The sequence below is a fragment of the Orcinus orca genome, chromosome 10 (assembly GCF_937001465.1).
Source record: "Orcinus orca chromosome 10, mOrcOrc1.1, whole genome shotgun sequence".
In the NCBI taxonomy this organism is placed as follows: Eukaryota; Metazoa; Chordata; class Mammalia; order Artiodactyla; family Delphinidae; genus Orcinus; species Orcinus orca.
Genome location: NC_064568.1, coordinates 85,233,140 through 85,255,106, shown reverse-complemented (window position 1 = coordinate 85,255,106; position 21,967 = coordinate 85,233,140). Strand labels below are relative to the sequence as shown.

Genomic DNA, 21,967 nt, shown 5'->3' with positions numbered 1-21,967 from the left:
GTTCTGCACACTGTGGGGTGCAGAACTATTATGCACACCATAAAAGTTCTGGTTTCTTTGTGCTCTGTTGTGTTCTGAAAGCTTTTCGTTAATTAGTCTTATTAGCCTTCACTGGAAGTCAAATGCCAGATAATAACCTTCTGTCTTGTTAAGTGGAGCCATTTTAACTAAAGCAAGGCTTAAAGTTGGATTAAGTTTTCTCCGAACTGTTTGCTATTTCTCTATAAGGTCTCTTAAGACACTGGTTACACACTAAGATGGCTCTCAGCACCCTGCATAGTATCATAAACCAGTAACCTCCAGAAGGGTGTCAACTTATTCAAAATCATTGCTATCCTCAGTTTCTGAAAAGAACCATTTCATATCTTCCAAATTTTCTTGATCATTAAGATCCAACCTGACTACCAGGATTCTAAATCCCGTTATGTAATATCTTATTTGCCTCTGTTGCCTCATTATAAAATGAGGGTAAAAATCCTACCTACCTGTTGGATTGTTGTAAGAATTAACTGACACATAATAAGCACTCCAAAAATGCTGGCTATTATACTATTATTTTTGTCATTTTTCTTCTTATTCATGCTGGTTCTTTTACCTGGAACGTACTTACCATTTTCCTTTATCTAGTAATTCTCACTAACTTTCAGAGCTCAGCTCAACTCAACGATCACTTTCTCAGTGAGGTCTTCCTTGGCCACCCTCTTCTCCCTCCAATCTTTTTAATTCTTCTTCATCTCACTCCCTTAGTTCTCACCCTAACTGTAATATGTGATTGATTTAGAATCCACTGTTTAACCTTCTGCCTGGAGTGCTCTTCCCCCAAAGCCAATTCCCCTCCTTCCCTTCCCCTCTTTAGGACTTTACCCAAATGTCACCTTTTTAATGAGTCCTGCTTGCCTGTTTAAGTTTTTCTCCTTAGCATTTATCACTTGTATACAATATGCAGTTTATTTAATGTCTTCCTCCATTTCACATGGATAGGGACTGTGTGTCTGTCCCTGTCACTACTTTCGCCCAAGTAGGTTACATGGCAGGCATGTGACGTGTATTTTTGGAACTGGGGTATAAGCCCTCATTTAGGATGTTGACTTCTGTGGTGAGAACAACAATGGCATCACTTATCACTGTACCTCCAGCACCTCACCTCCAGTCACCCAGAAGTGGCTCAAAGCATAGATAAATGAACGACAAAACAGGAGAACCCCATCTGGAGGCCAGGATACATCATGAGCAACCAATCGTTTTATGAACTAACATGGAGAGGTTCAACCTTAAGACTAAAGACTAATCTTGAGAAGAAACTATTGAATTACTGAAAGAGTTAAAGAACTCATAAAGACTGATAAACATTGACTTTGAAGAAATATATGAATAATGATGATACCTGCATGAAAAGAAAGAGTTCCTCAATTTCATTGTACCTCACATGTAAATAATATTCTAGGCCACCAATCTGAACCTGTTTGACACATTTTGGTTCTTCCCTATACCTGTATGTGAGGCCAAAGACCCCTTTACATACAACTTCTGGATGGCAGCATCAACATACACCATACCCTGAAGTGGCTAAACAGCTCATCCTCAGGATTGGTTCCAAGAACCTCAACAAAATTTATAGCTTCAGTTGCCAAAATGGCTGGAATTCTCAAGCTCCTGGGTGATAACAGAGTTGTAAGTATGGCTACTGTCCACTAATCTCAGTGATGTTCAGCCTCTCTGCTTTACTGAGACTATGTCTAGGGTACCCAATTTCTCTTCTGGTTCCCTAGGGGCCAGGGTTAGAGGTGGAGATGGGTATGTAGGGCTGGACCATTGGGGATAATTCACCCTTAAAACTAGGGAGTGCTTTCTGGAACCAAAGAATCACATATAAACAGGGAGTGGGCACTCCCCTGGTTTAAGAAAAACAACAGGACATGACCACTCTGAAAGTGGTCTCAACACAAACTAAGGGAAGCCGTTACATTCACCTCCTGGGGATGTCCACGCCTCTGCTCCCTTGGCACAACTGAGTCATTTAAATGAATTGTTCATCATATAAACTGATATCATTTGGCAAAGAGCTCAGGTCTTAAGAATCGTAGTGGCGGTCGGAGCAGCAAGGGGGGTTCCCAAGGAGAAACCATCCCCACTTTAGCTGGGCAAACAGCTGGCTTAGGTAGAACTAGTTCTATTCCACAATAATAAAAAGGAAAAAAATTAGATTTTATATAAATCTATTTCCAATATTTCTTACTTGCATCACAACTTTATTTGGGGGAACTATCTCTTGCCCGTTGTGTGTAACCATATTGTGATAGTGAATCATGGTGCTCTGATCTCCTTCTGGAAGCTGAAAGGGTCAGTTGAGACTCTGCTCATCAGCTTTCCAGGCTCTGTTAAAGCCAAGGAGTGAGCACTTTACCTAAATTCCACCCATTAAATTCTCTCCTGAGACCTTAACTATTGAGGAGAGGGACAGGAGAACGGAGAACATAGGGTAAACCATATATTTTAGCAATGGAGTGAGCTGCTGTAGCTCAGACCTTCTGAGGCTGCCTGCTTCTTGAGGTTTCGCTTCAGGTTTCTTGGAGCAGCCCCTCCTTCAATTTCTTTGAGTAAATCCACTATGGCTTAAACAATCCAGCCTCATTGATGAAAACATTTCTTAAAAATTCTCAATATGAGAAAGAGGAAATCACCATCATGGGGTATAGATGATGGGCACATTTTTCTTGAGATTTTCTCAAGGAAGTAAGAGGAAATTCCTAAAACTTTTTTAAAGAACTCAGAACAAATATGTACTGTCTGAGGCAAGTTATAAAAATTAAAATATGATACTCGCTGAGAGGAAAAAGAAACTGATAGTATTGAAGAAAGATTTTAATTAACAAATAATGCTATGGCAAATTTTTAAAGCAAACTGGAAATAGTAAATATCAGAATGGTTACTGCTTAAAAATAGACAATTTGTACAGAGAAGTGGTTTTCAAACTCTTTTGATTGTGTACCACATAAAAGAATTTTGAAAACTTCAGGTACTCCCTTGAATATTTTAAACTTGACATCTAAAACTTTTCATCAAAAATAGAAATGACTTGCTTTGTAAATAAAAGAAAATATGAAACATAAAATGAGGAATGACTACAATTAGAATAAATATTTCATGACATGATTTGGTTTAATAAAAATGTTTTAACCATCTTATTGTATAATTTATAGCAAATCTAGAAGAAATCACATAACTTTTTTGTCTGAAGATTTTATCGAATATATCTTGAAACTTTGTACTTTAGGAAAAGATTCCAACTTCATTTGAAAGAACCAGTTCCCTAACCTGCCTTGTTTCAGTTGTTCTGAACTCAGAACATTCCAACTCTGGCCAATCTCTAATAAGAGCACACACAGCAGACAAGGAAAGGCAGGAAAACCAAAAGCCAGATGAATATTAATCATTAATAGGTAATCCCCAAACCAATATTTGGAAACCATTTGTTTACATTCTAGGTACTGTTCCACAATAAAGTGTGGATGCCTTTTTCTTTTTCAATGGAAAGAGGGATAGTGCGAACATAGGCATATTTTCAGGCAATTTTAGGAAATAAGTTGGAACTTATGGAAGTCGGGAAAGACCTTGGGAAATGTGTTCATGTGCTTTCAGCACTGAGAAGTCCATGAAGAAAGCAAAGTAAAAGAAAAGAAAAGAAAAAAAGATACAAGGAAAGAAACTCTTAAGACCACTAGCTGAAAAGCAAATTATTCATAATGTTCAAGGCAACATTGGTTGAAAGTAATTTACACTTTACAACATTTTGGGGAAAGTATGGAATTCCAGGTTAAAGAGCGAATCCTGTACCACTGAGCCTAAATATATCTCTCCTACAAAAGTTAGCTGGCTAACCAGACTTCCTTATTATGTTAGACACCAGAAAAGACTTGCAGGAAGTCAATACTGGCTAAGTTAATATTTTAATGTATTAAGGCCCCATAATGATAATACGGCATATGAAAAAAGAAATTCTCCACTATTATGGGATTCATCCAAGTACCAAGTTCCAAAATAATCTCCACTGAAATATTTTGAGAAGTGGGAGGGGGGGTTCATGAAAAGAAGTGTCAGTGGCTAGGGCTAGGCTAAGGTAACCGAGAGGTGTCCATGGTGCAAAATTAAGGAGATACTCACTCTCATGTGCCAATCTTGTGCTTGCACGAAATGAGCCTGAGGAAGAGTGCCTCCCTGGGCACCTGGCTTGCCTCACCCTACTGACCCTTGAATTATATCCAAGTAACAGTGACAATTATTATGCTCGATAGAATGCAGTTCTTGTATGCAAAGTACTTAATGCAACACTAATACATTAACTGCAACAAGTTAGAGCAAAATTTCAGAGAACAGCAATGAAAACAAGGGACTGTACTTAGGTGAGATATTCGGATGTCTCAGTGAACCAGTTTCCTCATTGTATGTAAGGTAAGAGTCAACAATTGCTCTTTTACTCCACAGGTTATTAACTTAAGAAATAATGCATTTAGAAAACAATAAATTTGGGTTCACAAAACAGTAAAATGTAATCTTCCCACACAAGAGGACTTGGAGCAGAATTCTTCCTCTACGTTTTAAATTCTTTCATAATTAAATAAAAATAAATGAACTCAATATTCAAAACAAAATTTACAGGAAGTAAAACAAAGGGAAATAGGAAGTAAGAATGACAAAAGATAAAGCTAATATATTAGAAAATAAAAGACAAGATCTCTTAGAAATAAATAAATCATAAGTGGTCTAATGAAGAAGCAGAAAAAAAGCACACATGAATCATGTTAGAGGTACAAAAGAAGCTCAAACCTCAGCTACAGAAAAAATGAATATATTGTAAAAAGATAATTGATAAAACATAATTGATAATTATATTTTGCAAATATAATTTAAATTGTGTATAAAATGGATGGTCTTCCAAGATACCTTAAGTTGTCAAAACTGATGGAAGAAAATACAGAACCCCTTAACAGGCCCATACCAATGAGTAAATTAAGAACCTTACAAAAGAACTTGCCTCAAAGTAGCTTTAAGCCTGCATAAGTTTACAAACCAATGCTTTCAATCCTTCAGATAATAATAACAATGATAAAATTTCTGTTCTAGTTAATTTTTTCAGAGTACTGGGGAATAAGGAAAGTTTCCCTTTCTTTTTTTGAAATCAGCATAAGCCCCATATCTAGATATGACACGCACACATACAGAGCCAGTGTCATATACCAATACAGCAGCCAAAGTCCTAAATAAACTATCAGTGAATCAAATCCTCTGGCTTATCGAAAGGATACTCAAGGAAGAGTCTGCTCAACATTAAGAACTATATTAATATAACTCATAATATTTAACAGTCAAAAGAGAAAAAGCAGATCATCTCATTGTTCAATAGATGTCAATAAGCTATTCAAGAAAAGCGAACTAACTCACATTAATGTTAGAAATGAATGTTAGAAAAGAATTGTTAAATCAGAAACAACTCTTTAGGATGGGGGAGATGGGTTAGAGATGCTTCCTATCAACTCAGAATGCATCTATTCTGAAGCCATTAGGAAATGTGAATGGTAACTTTTTAAACCATCAAATGGAGAAAGATAACTGAAGCATCTCTGACACACATGTTATTTGTCAGGAATTGATCATAGCAGGTGCTCAGAAAGCCTAGAAGTACTGAGCCATCATTCTTACCTTTACCACTGATGACAACCAATGCTTCCAGGGACTGGGTTTCTTAGGAAGCCCAAGCTCATTCATTTTGCTGTTTGGGAACTTACACTTTAATCCAAAAGCTGACAACACAGACTGTCCTGCTGCCTTCCTTCCTGCTCTGATGCTGGAGGGTCGGGCAAAGGAGGAGGCGAGAGACGATCAGGGAGCACATGAAAGTAGAGACCACGCCTCCTTCCCAACTGCTCCATTTGTCAGACCTAAGCTGAAAAGAGAGGAGAAACTTTGAAGTGGATGAAACACTGAATTTAAGGAAATGTTTTACTTTTTATATACACAAAAATGTACGAATCATAAATATACACTTTTCACAAAGTAAAAACACCCATGTGACTAGCACCCAAGTAATAGGTCATTACCAGCACCTCAGGAGCCTTGAAGTGCCCCTTCCACTCCTACTCAAGGGGAATTCCTAACTTGATTTTTAATAGGATAGATTAGTTTTGTCTGTTTTTGTTTTTTTTAAAACTATTTAAATTTCTTAAATAAGTTTTTTGGTCTTCTTTCATTTAAAATTGTGTTTATGAGATCCATCCATGGTGTTGTGTATTGTGGTCTATTTATTCTCATTGCTGTATGAATACACCATAATTTCTTTTTATTCATTGTTCTCTTGACAATTTGTTTGCTGTTGGGTTACTATAAGTAGTGCTCCTATGAACATTGTTGTACATCTTTTTCCAAATATCTATGTACATTTCTAAGTGAAATGTCCAAGTCATTGGAATATCTAAATGTAGCTTTAGGAGATATTGCTAAGAAGATATCCCCGAGTTCTGATTTACACTTACAGTCATAGGGTGTGAGAATTCCAGTTGCTCCACACCTAGCCAACGTTTGCTGTTTTCCATCTTCTTTTATTTTGTCCTTTCTGTTAAGCATGTAGTGGTATCTCACTGTGGTTTTTTTTTTTTTTTTTTTTGTGGTATGCAGGCCTCTCACTGTTGTGGCCTCTCCCGTTGCGGAACACAGGCTCCGGACGCGCAGGCTCAGCGGCCATGGCTCACGGGCCCAGCCGCTCCGCGTTACGCGGGATCTTCCCGGACGGAGGCATGAACCCGTGTCCCCTACATCGGCAGGCGGACTCTCAACCACTGCGCCACCAGGGAAGCCCTCACTGTGGTTTTGATGTTCATTTATCTAATGTCTAAGGAAGTTGAGCACCGATTTATATGTTTATAGGCCACTTAGAATTTCTCTATTATGAAGTCTTTGTTCAAAATATTTGCCTATTGTGTTGACTGTTGGGGTTTTTTTTTGCCTGTATTTAATTTGCCTATATTTAATTTAATTCATTTTACTACTCCTCTCGTTTTTTCTTCATTTTGTTTACTACAAACTCTCCTTCCTCTCTAAATTGTGAATACCCAGAAAACAGAGCCAGAGTGTTCTTATCTCAGTATCACCCTCATAGCCTGTCAATCTGTTTTCTTTAAAGCACCTGCTCAAAAATACTGTCGATTTGCATTAGGAGATTCTCTTTATCTGCTAAATTAGCTCAAGGCTTCAGTCTCTGTGGTTCTACTTGGCTTCTAAACATGCTAAGAATTTCTCCTCTGGAATAGTTGCAGCAAAACTGACATCAGCTCTCTGTGTAGAGACAACCTAGAGGATGTGTTTTAAGGGTTAGGAGACAGAATTAATTCCTGTTGGGGTTGATGATGACTATCTGAGAATCTTGGGCAAATAAGGAAAATCTGAAGAAGGTCAAATGATCTTTTTCAATCCTAAAAAGGAATTTCTCTGGTGTGTGATATTGTTCCATGATTTCTTCCATCTTGTTATACCTTCAGTATTCTTCTCCATTTAAGTCTTCATTTCATTTGAAAATGCCTCTGTCATCTTCCTCTAATTTTCATTCTACGGACCAAACTATCTCAATGTCTCTTCTAGAACTGCCCATATTGCTTCCCTTCACATCCATTCTTTTTACATTGTAAGCTTTGCAATTCTATCTTCTCTCTCCCATGATTTTCAATTAGCCTAATTTAATCTTCTCCTTGTCATTTCCTGGTTGTTAATCTCCCGGAAATTAGCTAGTATAAATAAATATCTATTTTGCCTGATGGAAATAATCCTAATGTAAATAATTTTTAAATGGCCCATTTAATTTTAGCATGTGAATTTTAATAGAATGTAACCACATAAATAAACATCCATGTTTCTCAATGTATAAAAATGTTAATGCTGTGGATTACAGCCTTAAAGTTCTGTGCTGAGCTCTAGAACATACAACTCTGGTTCTAGTAGATCTTCTCTGTGTCTATAATCGCCCTCGTGAAGGTACTTATCAGTGATTATTTTCACACAGCTTTTTATCTAGTTTCTTACAAAAAGGAAAATTCAAAGGCAACAGGAATTGATGTTTCAAGTTTGTCTAGCAGTTTGTCAACCCTGGCTGCATGTTAGAAATCCTGGGGAGTGTCTAAAAATTAGTGATATCTGGGCTTTATCCCAGACCAATTCATTCAGAATCTCTTGAGTAGAGCCCATTCATCTGTATGTTTTAGAAACTCCCCAGGGAAATCTAACATGTAACCGAAATTGAGAACTGCTGAGCCTATGGCCAAGAATATGAAAAAAGAATGATGATAAGTAAAAAATGTTGAAAAAGTTAATGGTCAGTACTACATTTAAGTCTGCAACTATATCCTCAGAGACGGCTAAGAGTCCTCTCTTTGGCCCAGTGCTGGATTTCTGCTTGTCCAAATGTGAGGTAAAAAACCAGGCCAAACATGTTGACAGCAGCAGCAAGGAAAAAGACATTCCTCCATCCAGACACAGAATCCTGGAGGAAAAAAAAAAAATACACAGAATTATCAGCCTCACAGTTCCTTCTCCACTAGTTCTAGAAATCCTCCATTTTGTATATTGCAACACTGATCACCAAGAATCTAGGGAACAATATGCAATAACCACTGAGCACCTTGAATTCTCAAAGAAGGTTTTATGAAACTGATGGAAACAAGAGGATGCTAAAATGAACACTGGGTTCTGGCTTGGATGAGCTTTTCTTTAAACCCAAATAAATTAACCTACACTAATGTTTTTCTAGAAATTTGGATCTCAACATTCTTGAAAATATCATTATTACTCATTTTAAATTATGCCTAAAACAACAGCTTTAAGATTTTCACTCTTGTGCTCTCTCTGATTTGTTTTGTTTTTGACTGTTGACATCAATCACACCAACCCCCTGGATGGACATCTCAATATGATGTGAGTTACATTTGGTCTGACTGTACGATTTCCCTCATCCAGCCCTTGTAAGTCACAGTTCATTTCCAGCATTATAGTCAAAGTGGATTCCTAGCAATTTGGTCAAAATCAACCTGAAAATAGATCACCTAGAGATGTATTGAAAACAAAACAAATCTTTTTCTGTAAGTTGGCTCATGTCATCCTGCCATCCCAGCCTGGTTCTGCCTTTCCATCCTCCCTACCAGACCACACTTGGTACTGAGCAAGCCTCACGGGCTATGCTCCCTGCTTTGTGTCACAGCCTTTCTCTTTCCACCCAAAATTTAACCTCCCTTCAAGCTGGCTTTGGGACACTTTGGGTTTCCATTTTGTGATTTTTTTTTTTAGAAATTGGAATTAATCTGAACAGACTGTTCATAACCTTCCCCTTCTGATCCTGTGTCTTCATCTCTTATCTTTGACATGTATCATTCACTCTGGTCATAACTAAGAGCTGTTTCATACTTTTGTTCCTCTAGGAAGTCATATGTGCTATTTTCTCTGCCTGAACTGCCCATTTTCATTAATCTAATACCTATTCATTTTTAGAAATTCAGCTTTTACTTCTCTTTCCCTGGGAAATGTGAACTACCAGACTCTGATTAGAGTCCCCTAAGAATAGAGTAATTGTGTTGGCATCCAGGCTTATTTTCCCCATCAGACCATACAATCCTTGCGAACAGAGGCCCTGTTGTGAATCCCCAGTGCCTAAAACAATACCTGCCACTTGCAGATGTTCAATAAACTGGCCCAACCTGACTGATAAGGAATCCGGTGGCAGTGGAAGAGATGATTCCTGCGATGAGCCCAAATCCCCTTGAGATTCCCATGAGGAAACTTGCATACCTGCGGGGAGATGATTTTATATAGAAACCTGCCTATCACTCTTCAGCAACTCAATTTTAATGCAGTTCAGCTTTAATAGCAAAGTCATTTAGCCTAATGCAGTTTTTTTCTGTTCACTTCAAGATAGTTAGGGCAATGTCTGTTTGCCAAACCTGAAATCACCTATCCACCGACTCAACAACTAGGAAACAATTCTGTCTCTCAGGAGCCCAGGTTCCCACCCCAGCATCTCAGCATGGCAGGCAGTTTGCGCAGTGGATGAGACAACATACACTGGACAAACATACACTGGACAGACGGCCTGGGTCCAAATCCTGGCTCTGCCTTTGTGTGACCTCAGGCATGTCACTTAAACTTCTTGTGCCTCAATCATCTCCCTCATAAAGTAAGAATAACAATAGGACATGTAGTTATGCAGACCAGATGTGTTGATACATGAGAAGTCCTTTGAATAGGATCTGGCTCAGGACAGGTGTATACATATGTGGTAGCTAATATCATCAACACTCTGGAAGCTTTTCCAAAACACGTGTGTGGGTCCTTTCCCAGAACACACAGTCTAATCTCTAGTGGAGAAGCTAAGGAAGTTTCATTTACTTGTTACTGGCCAAGATTGGGCACTGTTTTTCTAAAAACACCTTAGGTCATGGCCACATACTGACATTTCTAGTTATTTTTTATTACTCTGCCATCATTTTGTGCATGTCAACAACAGGAAGCAGTTGCAAGAAGACTGAGGCCTAAGCCTCCGGAAGGGCCTGGGGGAGGGGAACAAACAGGTCAAATCTTACCGGGGAGCGACATCTAAGGTGTTGATGATGAATCCTGAATCACACAGGTTGCTGGTCCCAGGAATAAGTATCAGCAAAATAATAGTTGTTGTGTAACTGGAAGCCACAAAAGGCAGGGCAACAGCACACAGTGATGGAAGGAGGAGCCCTGGGCAATGGGGACACACCATCAGGAAACTTCTCTGACCATGTGTGGATAAAGGGATTGGTTAACCGAGTCCCCGCATCCTTACCTAGGGATGAAAAGAGTTTTCGGACGGTGATTAATCTGAGAAGATTCCTGGACAGGAGGAAATCTGCCAACTGACCTCCTAGAATCGTACAACTTGAGGCAGCAATAAAAGGCAGGGAGGACAGAACACCACTCTGAAGGGAGGAAATGTATACAGTAAGTAGTTACAGAGGCGCATATGGTACCAGAGATATCAGTTACACAGAGCAACCATTAGCCCACCCTCCTGACACTTGGAGTTGCTTTAAGGAAATTAGCATCCTTTTCCACATGAGGAGAACACTTTCTCAGGTAAGAGAGCCAGAACTTGCATTACACTGGTCTCCAGAGAAAAGCACTACTCATTTCTAAGGGAAATTGAAGCATCAGCTAGTATGGCAGCATTGCATAGTGGTTAAGAACACAGATACTGCAGCAGCTCTACCACTCAGTAATTGTGTAATCCAGGGCAAGTCATCTCCCCTCTGTGTCCCCATTTCTACACCTGTGCAATGGAAATCATTACAATGTCTCTCAATCATTGTGAGGGTTAAATGAGTGGTTATGTGTAAAGTCAGAATGTAGTAGGCAGCACAGAACTGTTTTTTCTTATTGCCATTATCATGTTCATAGAAGTACAGGAAGCATACTCACATCTCTGATGTTGACATGGAGCACAGAACTGATGTACGTTGGTAGATAAGTTATGATTATGGTGCATAACCAGAAATGGCTGAAAAAACCCGTGAAAATGGCCCAAAGTGGCAGGCATCTGACCATAGCCTTTATGGGGACAGATCGTCTAGGAGAACTGGACTGAAAGGAAATATCTAATCAGTATGGGTATTAGAACAGGACAGAGGATGCCTCACCTGAGAGCCCCACACCCTACCCTGGAGATCTCTGCATGGCCCACAGGTAGAAGGGCTGCACTGTACCTGTTGAGCCAGTGAAGACATGATGTGGTTCTTTTCCCTGACGCTTATGCATGGGTGATGCATGGGGTCATCATAAATCACCATGAACCACAGGAGACAGCAGACACAGCCAATGCTACCTGGGAAGCTGGGATCCAATTAGTTTTCAGGTAGATTTGTGTGCTAGGGGAAGGGAGTTTCCTCTGAAGTAGCACACATCACCCCAAAACACACATATCAATTCATGGTTGTTCCACCATCATGACCTAAAGTTTCCCACTTCTTCATCTCAACTCATCTACAAATCGCCTTTTGACTAAATGTAGAGTGCCATTTGTCAATGTCAGAGCCCTCTCAACAGAGCAGAAGCATGAACGTACCACTGTATAGCTGATTAGTTACTCTTCAGACTCCAGTGGATATATCGTGGTGTGTCGTTAGCAACAACTTCTTAATACACACATTACTGTCTTATTTTAGAAGATCTGAATAGTCAGGATTGAAGAGAAAAGTATTCATCCATATACAAAACAACCTGCCATAAAATGAGTGTGGCAAGGAAAATTTTCCAACACATTTGCAAAAGACAGTGTTATTTGTATTCAAACAATACATCCATTATGGATTTCCAGAAAAATATTTCTTGACAGTACCTGGTCAACATGTGTGGACAAAAATGACCTGGGATTAGCATCATTAATGAGAAAGCCGTCCTAGCTGGAACCATATTGAGAATAGAAACTTGTCTCATTGCTGAGATTTGTCACCTGAAGAGGTTCTATGTTAAAAGATTCTGTGGACTAATGTTCTTTAAATTTCCTCTAATTACTGGATTTATCCATTCTTTTATTTATAAAGCTATAAGTCAGGCACTATGATAGTACCAAAGTGATAAAAAAAAATATGGAATGAATTTCTTGCCTCAGTCATTTCATAATCTAGTGGAGAGGGATAAGGGGAAATAAATAATTACATGCCAACACAGCCTAGAAAAGAAATTATCAGTAAGCATCATAGAGGACAGAAAGACTTAATCTGATGGGATAAGTCTTGGTAGTCCCCATAGGGAGGTGTACATTTAATTTGAGCTTTGCATGATTCACCTGGTAGAAAATAGGTTAAGGGCATCTTGGCAGAAATAATAATTATAATAAAATATGAAGGCATATTGAAAATGTGCTTCACCAGCTCTGACATATTAACCACATAGAGCAACTAGACCTGGTGTTTCAGACGTGGTGGCAGAGATTCTACAGAAGATGCCTGGGGTGGGTGTGTAAGGCTACACTCCTGATTTCTCAGAAGTCAGCACCATGCACGTGGTCATCTCTTAGACTAGACTAAGAAATCTACCAATCCTCAACATTCTTCGTCATCTCCCATTTAACAATGGACATTTTCTCTCAAATGGGAAGAATGTGGGCAATAGGTAATGTAAGCATAAAAACAAATGCCTGGGAAGTGGAGGTGTTAGGATTTAAGAGAAAGTGACTCACCAAAGATGTAGAAGATAAAAGGCCAGCCCAATGTCTGTGAGATTAGTCCCCCCATGCAGAGGATGATGAAGGACCCAAATGCTGCCCCTGAAGAGAAGAGGGATAAAAAACACTGAGGAAAATAGCAAAGGTTGAGACTGAGTGACTTCCCTGGATGTTGTCCCTACAAAGAGGTGGCAGACTTAGAATTACTGGGTGATGAGAGTCTTTCTTCCAGCTCACAGATCTCCCCCAATAAAGTCATGAGAAGTAATTAGAAATAATCAATAATAACAATATGCCACCTGACACTTCAACGGCTCCTTAACTCCAATGTGACCAAATACAAATCCCTTTGTTTGTCATAGAAACTCTCTGCAAACATAGCCCACCAGTATTTCCTTATAATTAGAGTTACATTCTGGCAGGGGCAATATGAGGTTGGCAACAGAAAAGGAAACTCTTACAAAAACTAATAAGATAAAGTCCTTGACCTCAAGGGGATTTCAGCCCAGTTGCAGAGAAAAACGTGAACAAAATTCACTATTATAAGTGTAATACAATGTAGACCTTGGAGTCTGAACATATTTTTCAGAGACCCATAATAAGAAATGTATATTTCATGGCAACACAACATATACACAAATACACACACATACACACACACACACACACACACACACACACTTCAAATAAGAGTTTCATGAATCAATACTCAGTCTTACCGTGTGCAATTCACTCCCAAAATTTCCATTCTATTCTATTCACTTTCATTTTAAAAATACTGGTTTTGACCTACTTAATTGATTTTATGACCCCTTCAATGGGTCCCAATATATGCAATTTGAACAAAAAGAATCTGGAATATAAATATGATAATAAAACTACAATTTTCTTTGAAAGTATACATGAGAAAATTAAAACTGATGATAAGATTCACAAATTGTTTACATGAGCTAAGAGTAGGATGGATGGAATTTTGGTAAAAGAAGCTGGGAGCAAAAGACCTTCCAGCAAAACGAGCCAGTAGAAATAGAGCCAGAGAGAAGTTAAGTGCAGACTATACATGCTACAATCTGAGCATTGCTTACAGAGGGATGTTGAGCGCAAAGGCAGGTTGGGACCAAATGGTAGAGCATCTTTATATCCACGCAATAAGGAGGTCAGTCTTCTGTAATCATGAAGGCACACACTGAAGATTCCCAAGCAGGTTAGCAAAAATGCCCTGTCTGTGCTTTAGGGAGATAACCTGGCTTTGATGAGAAGTTTGAAGGAAACAAAGCTAGAGGAGAGAGAAGACCAACTGAGCATTTGTAGATAGAGGAGATGCTGACAACTGCAATGGAAGGAGCCACACAGGACGGTGGCTTTGGAGTAAAAATCTGCAGGATGCAGCCATGCATTGGACTGGGGAGTGAGAGGCTTGATGACCCTCAGTTCTGTTCTTCAAGTACACATTCTCAGTGCTACCCGTTGGGGCAAATAGCAATGATGTAGTTATCAAGTCCTTACGATCACAAGCTCTGGTGGGGGGAGGGTAGAATGGTGATTGAGAGTGTACACTCTGGGACCAAATTGCCGGGTCTCAAATCTCAGTTCTACTGCCAGCTATTCATTTGTCTCTGGGAAATTTACTTAATCTCTGCATACTTTAATTCCCTCCTTTGTAAAATGAGAGTTAAGATTGGTTCAAGATGGCAGAGTAGAAGGACGTGCTCTCACTCCCTCTTACAAGAACACCAGAATCATGACTAACAGCTGAACAATCATTGACAGGAAGACACTGGAACTCACCAAAAAAGATACCCCACATCCAAAGACAAAGGAGAAGCCACAATTAGACGGTAGGAGGGGCACAATCACAATAAAATCAAATCCCATAACTGCTGGGTGGGTGACTCACAAACCGGAGAACACCTATACCACAGAAGTCCACCCGCTGGAGTGAAAGTTCTGAGCGCCACATCAGGCTTCCCAATCTGGGGGTCCAGCAATGGAAGGAGGAATTCCTAGAGAATCAGACTTTGAAGGCTAGCAGGATTTGATTGCAGGACTTCGACAGGACTGGGGGAAACAGCGACTCCACTCTTGGAGGGCACACACAAAGTAGTGTGCGCATCAGAAACCAGGGGAAGGAGCAGTGACCCCCATAGGAGACTGAAGCAGACATACCTGCTAGTGTTGGAGGGTCTCCTGTAGAGGCGGGGGGTGACGGTGTGTCACCGTGAGTACAAGGACACTTGCAGGAGAAGTTCTGGGAAGTACTCCTTGGCGTGAGCCCTACCAGAGTCTGCCATTAGCCCCACCAAAGAGGCCCAGTAGGCTCCAGTGTTGGGTCACCTCAGGCCAAACAACCAACAGGGAGGGAACACAGCCCCACCAATCAGCAGACAAGTGGATTAAAGTTTTACTGAGCTCTGCCCACCAAAGCAACAGCCAGCTCTACCCACCACCAGTCCCTCCCATCAGGAAACTTGCACAAGGCTCTTAGATAGCTTCATCCACCAGAGGGCAGACAACAGAAGCAAGAAGAACTACAATCCTGCAGCCTGTGGAACAAAAACCTCATTCACAGAAAGATAGAGAAGATGAAAAGGCAGAGGGCTATGTACCAGATGAAGGAACAAGATAAAACTCCAGAAACACAACTAAATGAAGTGGAGATAGACAACCTTCCAGAAAAAGAATTCAGAATAATGATAGTGAAGATAATCCAGGATCTCGGAAAAAGAATGGAGGCAAAGATCGAGAAGATGCAAGAAATGTTTAACAAAGATCGAGAAGAATTAAAGAACAAACAAACAGAGATGAACAACACAATAACTGAAATGAAAAATATACTAGAAGGAATCAATAGCAGAATAACTGAGGCAGAAGAATGGATAAGTGACCTGGAAGACAGAATGGTTGAATTCACTGCTGCAGAACAGAATAAAGAAGAAAGAATGAAAAGAAATGAAGAAAGCCTAAGAGACCTCTGGGACAACATTAAACGCAACAACATTCACATTATAGGGGTCCCAGAAGGAGAAGAGAGAGAGAAAGGACCCGAGAAAATATTTGAAGAGATTATGGTTGAAAACGTCCCTAACATGGGAAAGGAAATAGCCACCCAATTCCAGGAAGTGCAGAGAGTCCCATACAGGATAAACCCAAGGAGAAACATGGCAAGACACATAGTAATCAAATTGGCAAAAATTAAAGACAAAGAAAAATTATTGAAAGCAGCAAGGGAAAAGCAACGAATAACATACAAGGGAACTCCCACAAGGCTAACAGCTGATTACTCAGCAGAAAATTTACAAGCCAGAAGGGAGTGGCATGATATACTTAAAGTGATGAAAAGGAAGAACCTACAACCAAGATTGCTCTACCCAGCAAGGATCTCATTCAGATTCAATGGAGAAATCAAAAGCTTTACAGACAAGCAAAAGCTAAGAGAATTTAGCACCACCAAACCAGCTCTACAACAAGTGCTAAAGGAACTTCTCTAAGTGGGAAACACAAGATAAGAAAAGGACCTATGAAAACAAACCCAAAACAATTAAGAAAATGGTCATAGGAAAATACATATCAATAATTACCTTAAACGTGAATGGATTAAATGCTCCACCCAAAAGACACAGGCTCGCTGAATGGATACAAAAACAAGACCCATATATAAATGTCTACAAGAGACCCATTCAGACCTAGGGACACATTCAGACTGAAAGTGAGGGGATGGAAAAAGATATTCCATGCAAATGGAAATCACAAGAAAGCTGGAGTAGCAATACTCATATCAGATAAAATTGACTTTAAAATAAAGAATGTTACAAGAGATGAGCAAGGACACTACATAATGATCAAGGGATCAATCCAAGAAGAAAATATAACAATTATAAATATATATACACCCAACATAGGAGCACCTCAATAAATAAGGCAACTGCTAACAGCTCTAAAAGAGGAAATTGACAGTAACACAATAATAGTGGGGGACTTTAACACCTCACTTACACCGATGGACAGATCATCCAGACAGAAAAATAATAAGGAAACACAAGCTTTAAATGACACAATAGACCAGATAGATTTAGTTGATATTTATAGGACACTTCATCCAAAAACTGCAGATTACACTTTCTTCTCAAGTGTGCACGGAACCTTCTCCAGGACAGATCACATCTTGGGTCACAAATCAAGCCTCAGTAAATTTAAGAAAATTGAAATCATATCAAGCATCTTTTCTGACCACAATGCTATGAGATTAGAAATCAATTACAGGGAAAAAAAACGTAAAAAGCACAACCACATGGAGGCTAAACAATACGTTACTAAATAACCGAGAGATCACTGAAGAAATCAAAGAGGAAATCAAAAAATACCTAGAGACAAATAACAATGAAAACATGATGATCCAAAACCTATGGGATGCAGCAAAAGCAGTTCTAAGAGGGAAGTTTACAGCTATACAAGCCTACCTCAACAAATGAGAAAAATCTCAAATAAACAATCTAACCTTACACCTAAAGGAACTAGAAAAAGAAGAACAAACAAAACTCAAAGTTAGCAGAAGGAAAGAAATCATAAAGATCAGAGCAGAAATAAATGAAATAGAAAAGAAGAAAACAATAGCAAAGATCAATAAAACTAAAAGCTGGTTCTTTGAGAAGATAAACAAAAATGATAAACCTTTAGCCAGACTCAAGAAAAAGAGGGAGAGGACTCAAATCAATAAAATTAGAAATGAAAAAGGAGAAGTTACAACAGACACCACAGAAATACAAAGCATCAAAAGAGACTACTACAAGCAACTCTATGCCAATAAAATGGACAACCTGGAAAAAATGGACAAATTCTTAGAAAGGTATAACCTCCCAAGACTGAACCAGGAAGAAATAGAAAATATGAGCAGATCAATCACAAGTAATGAAACTGAAACTGTCATTAAAAATCTTCTAACACACAAAAGTCCAGGACCAGATGGCTTCACAGGTGAATTCTATCAAACATTTAGAGAAGAGCTGACATGCATCCTTCTCAAACTCTTCCAAAAAATTTCGGAGGAAGGAACACTCCCAAACTCCTTCTATGAGGCCACCATCACCCTGATACCAAAACCAGACAAAGATGTCACAAAAAAAGAAAATTACAGACCAATATCACTGATGAATATAGATGCAAAAATCCTCAACAAAATACTACCAAACAGAATCCAACAACACATTAAAAGGATCATACACCATGATCAAGTGGGATTTATCCCAGGGATACAAGGATTCTTCAGTATATGCAAATCAATCAATGTGATACCCCATATTAACAAACTGGAGAAGAAAAACCATATGATCTTCTCAATAGATGCAGAAAAAGCTTTTGACAAAATTCAACACCCATTTATGATAAAAACTCTACAGAAAGTGGGCATAGAGGGAGTCTACCTCAACATAATAAAGGCCATGTATGACAAACCCACAGCAAACATCATTCTCAATGGTGAAAAACTGAAAGCATTTCCTCTAAGATCAGGAACAAGACAAGGTGTCCATTCTCGCCACTATTATTCAACATAGTTTTGGAAGTCCTAGCCACGGCAATCAGAGAAGAAAAAGAAATAAAAGGAATACAATTTGGAAAAGAAGAAGTAAAACTGACACTGTTTGCAGATGCCATGATACTATACATAGAGAATCCTAAAGATGCCACCAGAAAACTACTAGAGCTAATCAATGAATTTGGTAAAGTTGCAGGATACAAAATTAATGCACTGAAATCTCTTGCATTCCTATACACTAATGATGAAAAATCTGAAAGAGAAATTAAGGAAACACTCCCATTTACCATTGCAACGAAAAGAATAAAATACCTAGGAATAAACCTACCTAGGGAGACAAAAGACCGGTATGCAGAAAACTATAAGACACTGATGAAAGAAATTAAAGATGATACCAACAAATGGAGAGATATTCCATGTTCTTGGATTGGAAGAATCAATACTGTGAAAATGACTATACTACCCAAAGCAATCTACAGATTCAATGCAATCCCTATCAAATTACCAATGGCATTTTTTACGGAACTGGAACAAAAAAATCTTAAAATTTGTATGGAGACACAAAAGACCCCAAATAGCCAAAGCAGTCTTGAGGGAAAAAAATGGAACAGGAGGAATCAGATTCCCTGACTTCAGACTATACTACAAAGCTACAGTAATCAAGACAATATGGTACTGGCACAAAAACAGAAATATAGATCAATGGAACAGGATAGAAAGCCTAGAGATAAACCCACGCACCTATGGTCAACTAATCTATGACAAAGAAGGCAAGGATATACAATGGAGAAAAGACAGTCTCTTCAATAAGTGGTGCTGGGAAAACTGGACAGCTACATGTAAGAGAATGAAATTAGAACACTCCCTAACACCATACACAAAAATAAAATCAAAATGGGTTAGAGACCTAAATATAAGACCAGACACTATAAAACTCTTAGAGGAAAACATAGGAAGAACACTCGTTGACATAAATCACAGCAAGATCTTTTTTGATCCACCTCCGAGAGTAATGGAAATAAAAACAAAAATAAACAAGTGGGACCTAATGAAACTTAAAACCTTTGGCAACGCCAAGGAAACTACAAACAAGATGAAACGACAACCCTCAGAAAGGGAAAAAATATTTGCAAACGAATCAATGGACAAAGGATTAATCTCCAAAATATATAAACAGCTCACTCAGCTCAATATTAAAAAAACAAACAACCCAATCAGAAAATGGGCAGAAGGCCTAAATAGACATTTCTTCAAAGAGGACATACAGATGGCCAAGAAGCACATGAAAAGCTGCTCAACATCACTAATTACTAGAGAAATGTAAATCAAAACTACAATGAGGTATCGCATCACACCAGTTAGAATGGGCATCATCAGAAAATCTACAAACAACAAATACTGGAGAGGGTGTGGAGAAAAGGGAACCCTCTTGCACTGTTGGTGGGAATGTAAATTGATACAGCCAATATGGAGAACAGTATGGAGGTTCCTTAAAAAAACTAAACACAGAACTACCATACGACCCAGCAATCCCAGTACTGGGCATATACCCTGAGAAAACCATAATTCAAAAAGACACATGCACTCCAATGTTCACTGCTGCGCCGTTTACAGTAGCCAGGTCATGGAAGCAACCTAAATGCCCATAGACAGAAGAATGGATAAAGAAGATGTGGTACATACATACAATGGAATATTACTCAGCCAATAAAGGAATGAAATTGAGTCATTTGTTAGAGACGTGGATGAATCTAGAGACTGTCATACAGAGTGAAGTAAGTCAGAAAGAGAAAAACAAATATTGTATATTAATGCATATATGTGGAACCTAGAAAAATGGTACAGATGAACTGGTTTGCAGGGCAGAAATAGAGACACAGATGTAGAGAACAAACATATGGACACCAAGGGGGGAAAGCAGTGGGGGTGGGGTGTGGTGGTCTAATGAATTGGGAGATTGGGATTGACATGTATACACTGATGTGTATAAAATGGATGACTAACAAGAACTTGCTGTATAAAAAAATAAATAAAATAAAATTCAAAAGAAAAGAAAATGAGAGTTAAAAATTATCTTCAAAGGCATATTGTGAATATTAGCTCAGAAGAGTAAAGAACTCAAAATAATGTGGGCTCTTGAAACTCTACTTTCCAGACTGATTTATCTCCTTACCACTGATAGTCTTAATTCTCATTTGCATATCTTTGCTAAAATGGTGTTTATACAGTTTACTTGGTTTTTTTTTTTTTTCTATTTTTGCAAATTCTTAAAGTTCTAAAGTTTTCCCTACAATGCTTTTCTGACTACCCTCACAGTGCTCACAATGGTCTTTCCTGCTTCTGAGTCTTAGTGGCTTTACAGCACAGATGTATCTGTCTTATTTGTTATGTGACTGTCTTACATTGTTGAATATTTTTACAGCACTTTTCTCCCTGTCCCCCAAACCATCCTATGCATAGAAAGAAAGGTGTAATAGGGTGAAGCAGATTACAAAGTTGTGATCTATATGCATTTCCTTACCTGATCCCGCAATGCTGGTGAGCTTGCTTCGTTCAAGTGGGGGAGCCCATTTTGCCCAAATTGTAAACTGACCTGTCCATGCCATTCCCTGAAATGAAAATCATTAAGACTCGTGATCTCTAGTAGAATTCAGGAATCCATATCCCACACAGAATGAGAAAGTAACCGGCTACCTGGGCCATGCCCTGGACTGTCCGAATCACAATAACCAGAATCACTCCAAAGTCAGCAGCCAGTGGTGTAAAGAGGGTGAGAAGGGAGGAGATCAGCAAACCAGCACCAAGCATCTGCTTTGCTCCAAATATCCCTGCTAAATAGCCACTTGGGATCAGAGTCAGTATTATCCCATAGCTGATGGAGCTAAAGATGATACCCTGAGTCTCTGGGCTCCATTCATATACAGAGGCCTGGGGGGAAAAAAAGGAAAATTCTTTGCTAAGAATTTCTTTTATAAAAATTCTAATTTATAGCCAGAGCTGTGGGGTTTTGACCCTCCTATAAAATATCAATTTTGGCTTTCCTCCATTTTTTACCAAACAAATATTCCACCTTTTCCAAACAACCAATTATATCTCTAATTTGCTCCTCTCAGAGAGAGAAAAAAATAGAGAAATGAAGAAGAAAAGGAAAAAAAAATAGAGAAGTGAAGAAGAAAAGAGATAAAGAAATGATTACATAGGTAGTTGATAGGAA

General features: G+C 38.8%; 1 protein-coding gene across 2 annotated transcripts in view; it reads right to left on the bottom strand.

The window, feature by feature from the left end:
* Positions 1 to 8,260: 8,260 nt before the first annotated feature.
* The window catches only part of SLC17A2 (solute carrier family 17 member 2), a 60,890-nt gene continuing 47,183 nt past the window's right edge, over positions 8,261 to 21,967 (bottom strand). The window contains exons 4-12 of one of the 2 annotated variants that reach the window (XM_033434712.2): positions 21,448 to 21,681; positions 21,275 to 21,362; positions 13,239 to 13,325; positions 11,764 to 11,882; positions 11,480 to 11,641; positions 10,848 to 10,980; positions 10,615 to 10,762; positions 9,733 to 9,823; positions 8,261 to 8,525 (exon numbers count right to left, since the gene is read on the bottom strand). In XM_033434712.2, the coding sequence (XP_033290603.2) occupies positions 8,391 to 8,525; positions 9,733 to 9,823; positions 10,615 to 10,762; positions 10,848 to 10,980; positions 11,480 to 11,641; positions 11,764 to 11,882; positions 13,239 to 13,325; positions 21,275 to 21,362; positions 21,448 to 21,681 (1,197 nt within the window). In that variant the 3' untranslated portion in view covers positions 8,261 to 8,390. Of the gene's footprint in view, positions 8,526 to 9,697; positions 9,824 to 10,614; positions 10,763 to 10,847; positions 10,981 to 11,479; positions 11,642 to 11,763; positions 11,883 to 13,238; positions 13,326 to 21,274; positions 21,363 to 21,447; positions 21,682 to 21,967 lie in introns of both variants that reach the window. The other variant, XM_049693680.1, reaches the window with a different exon arrangement.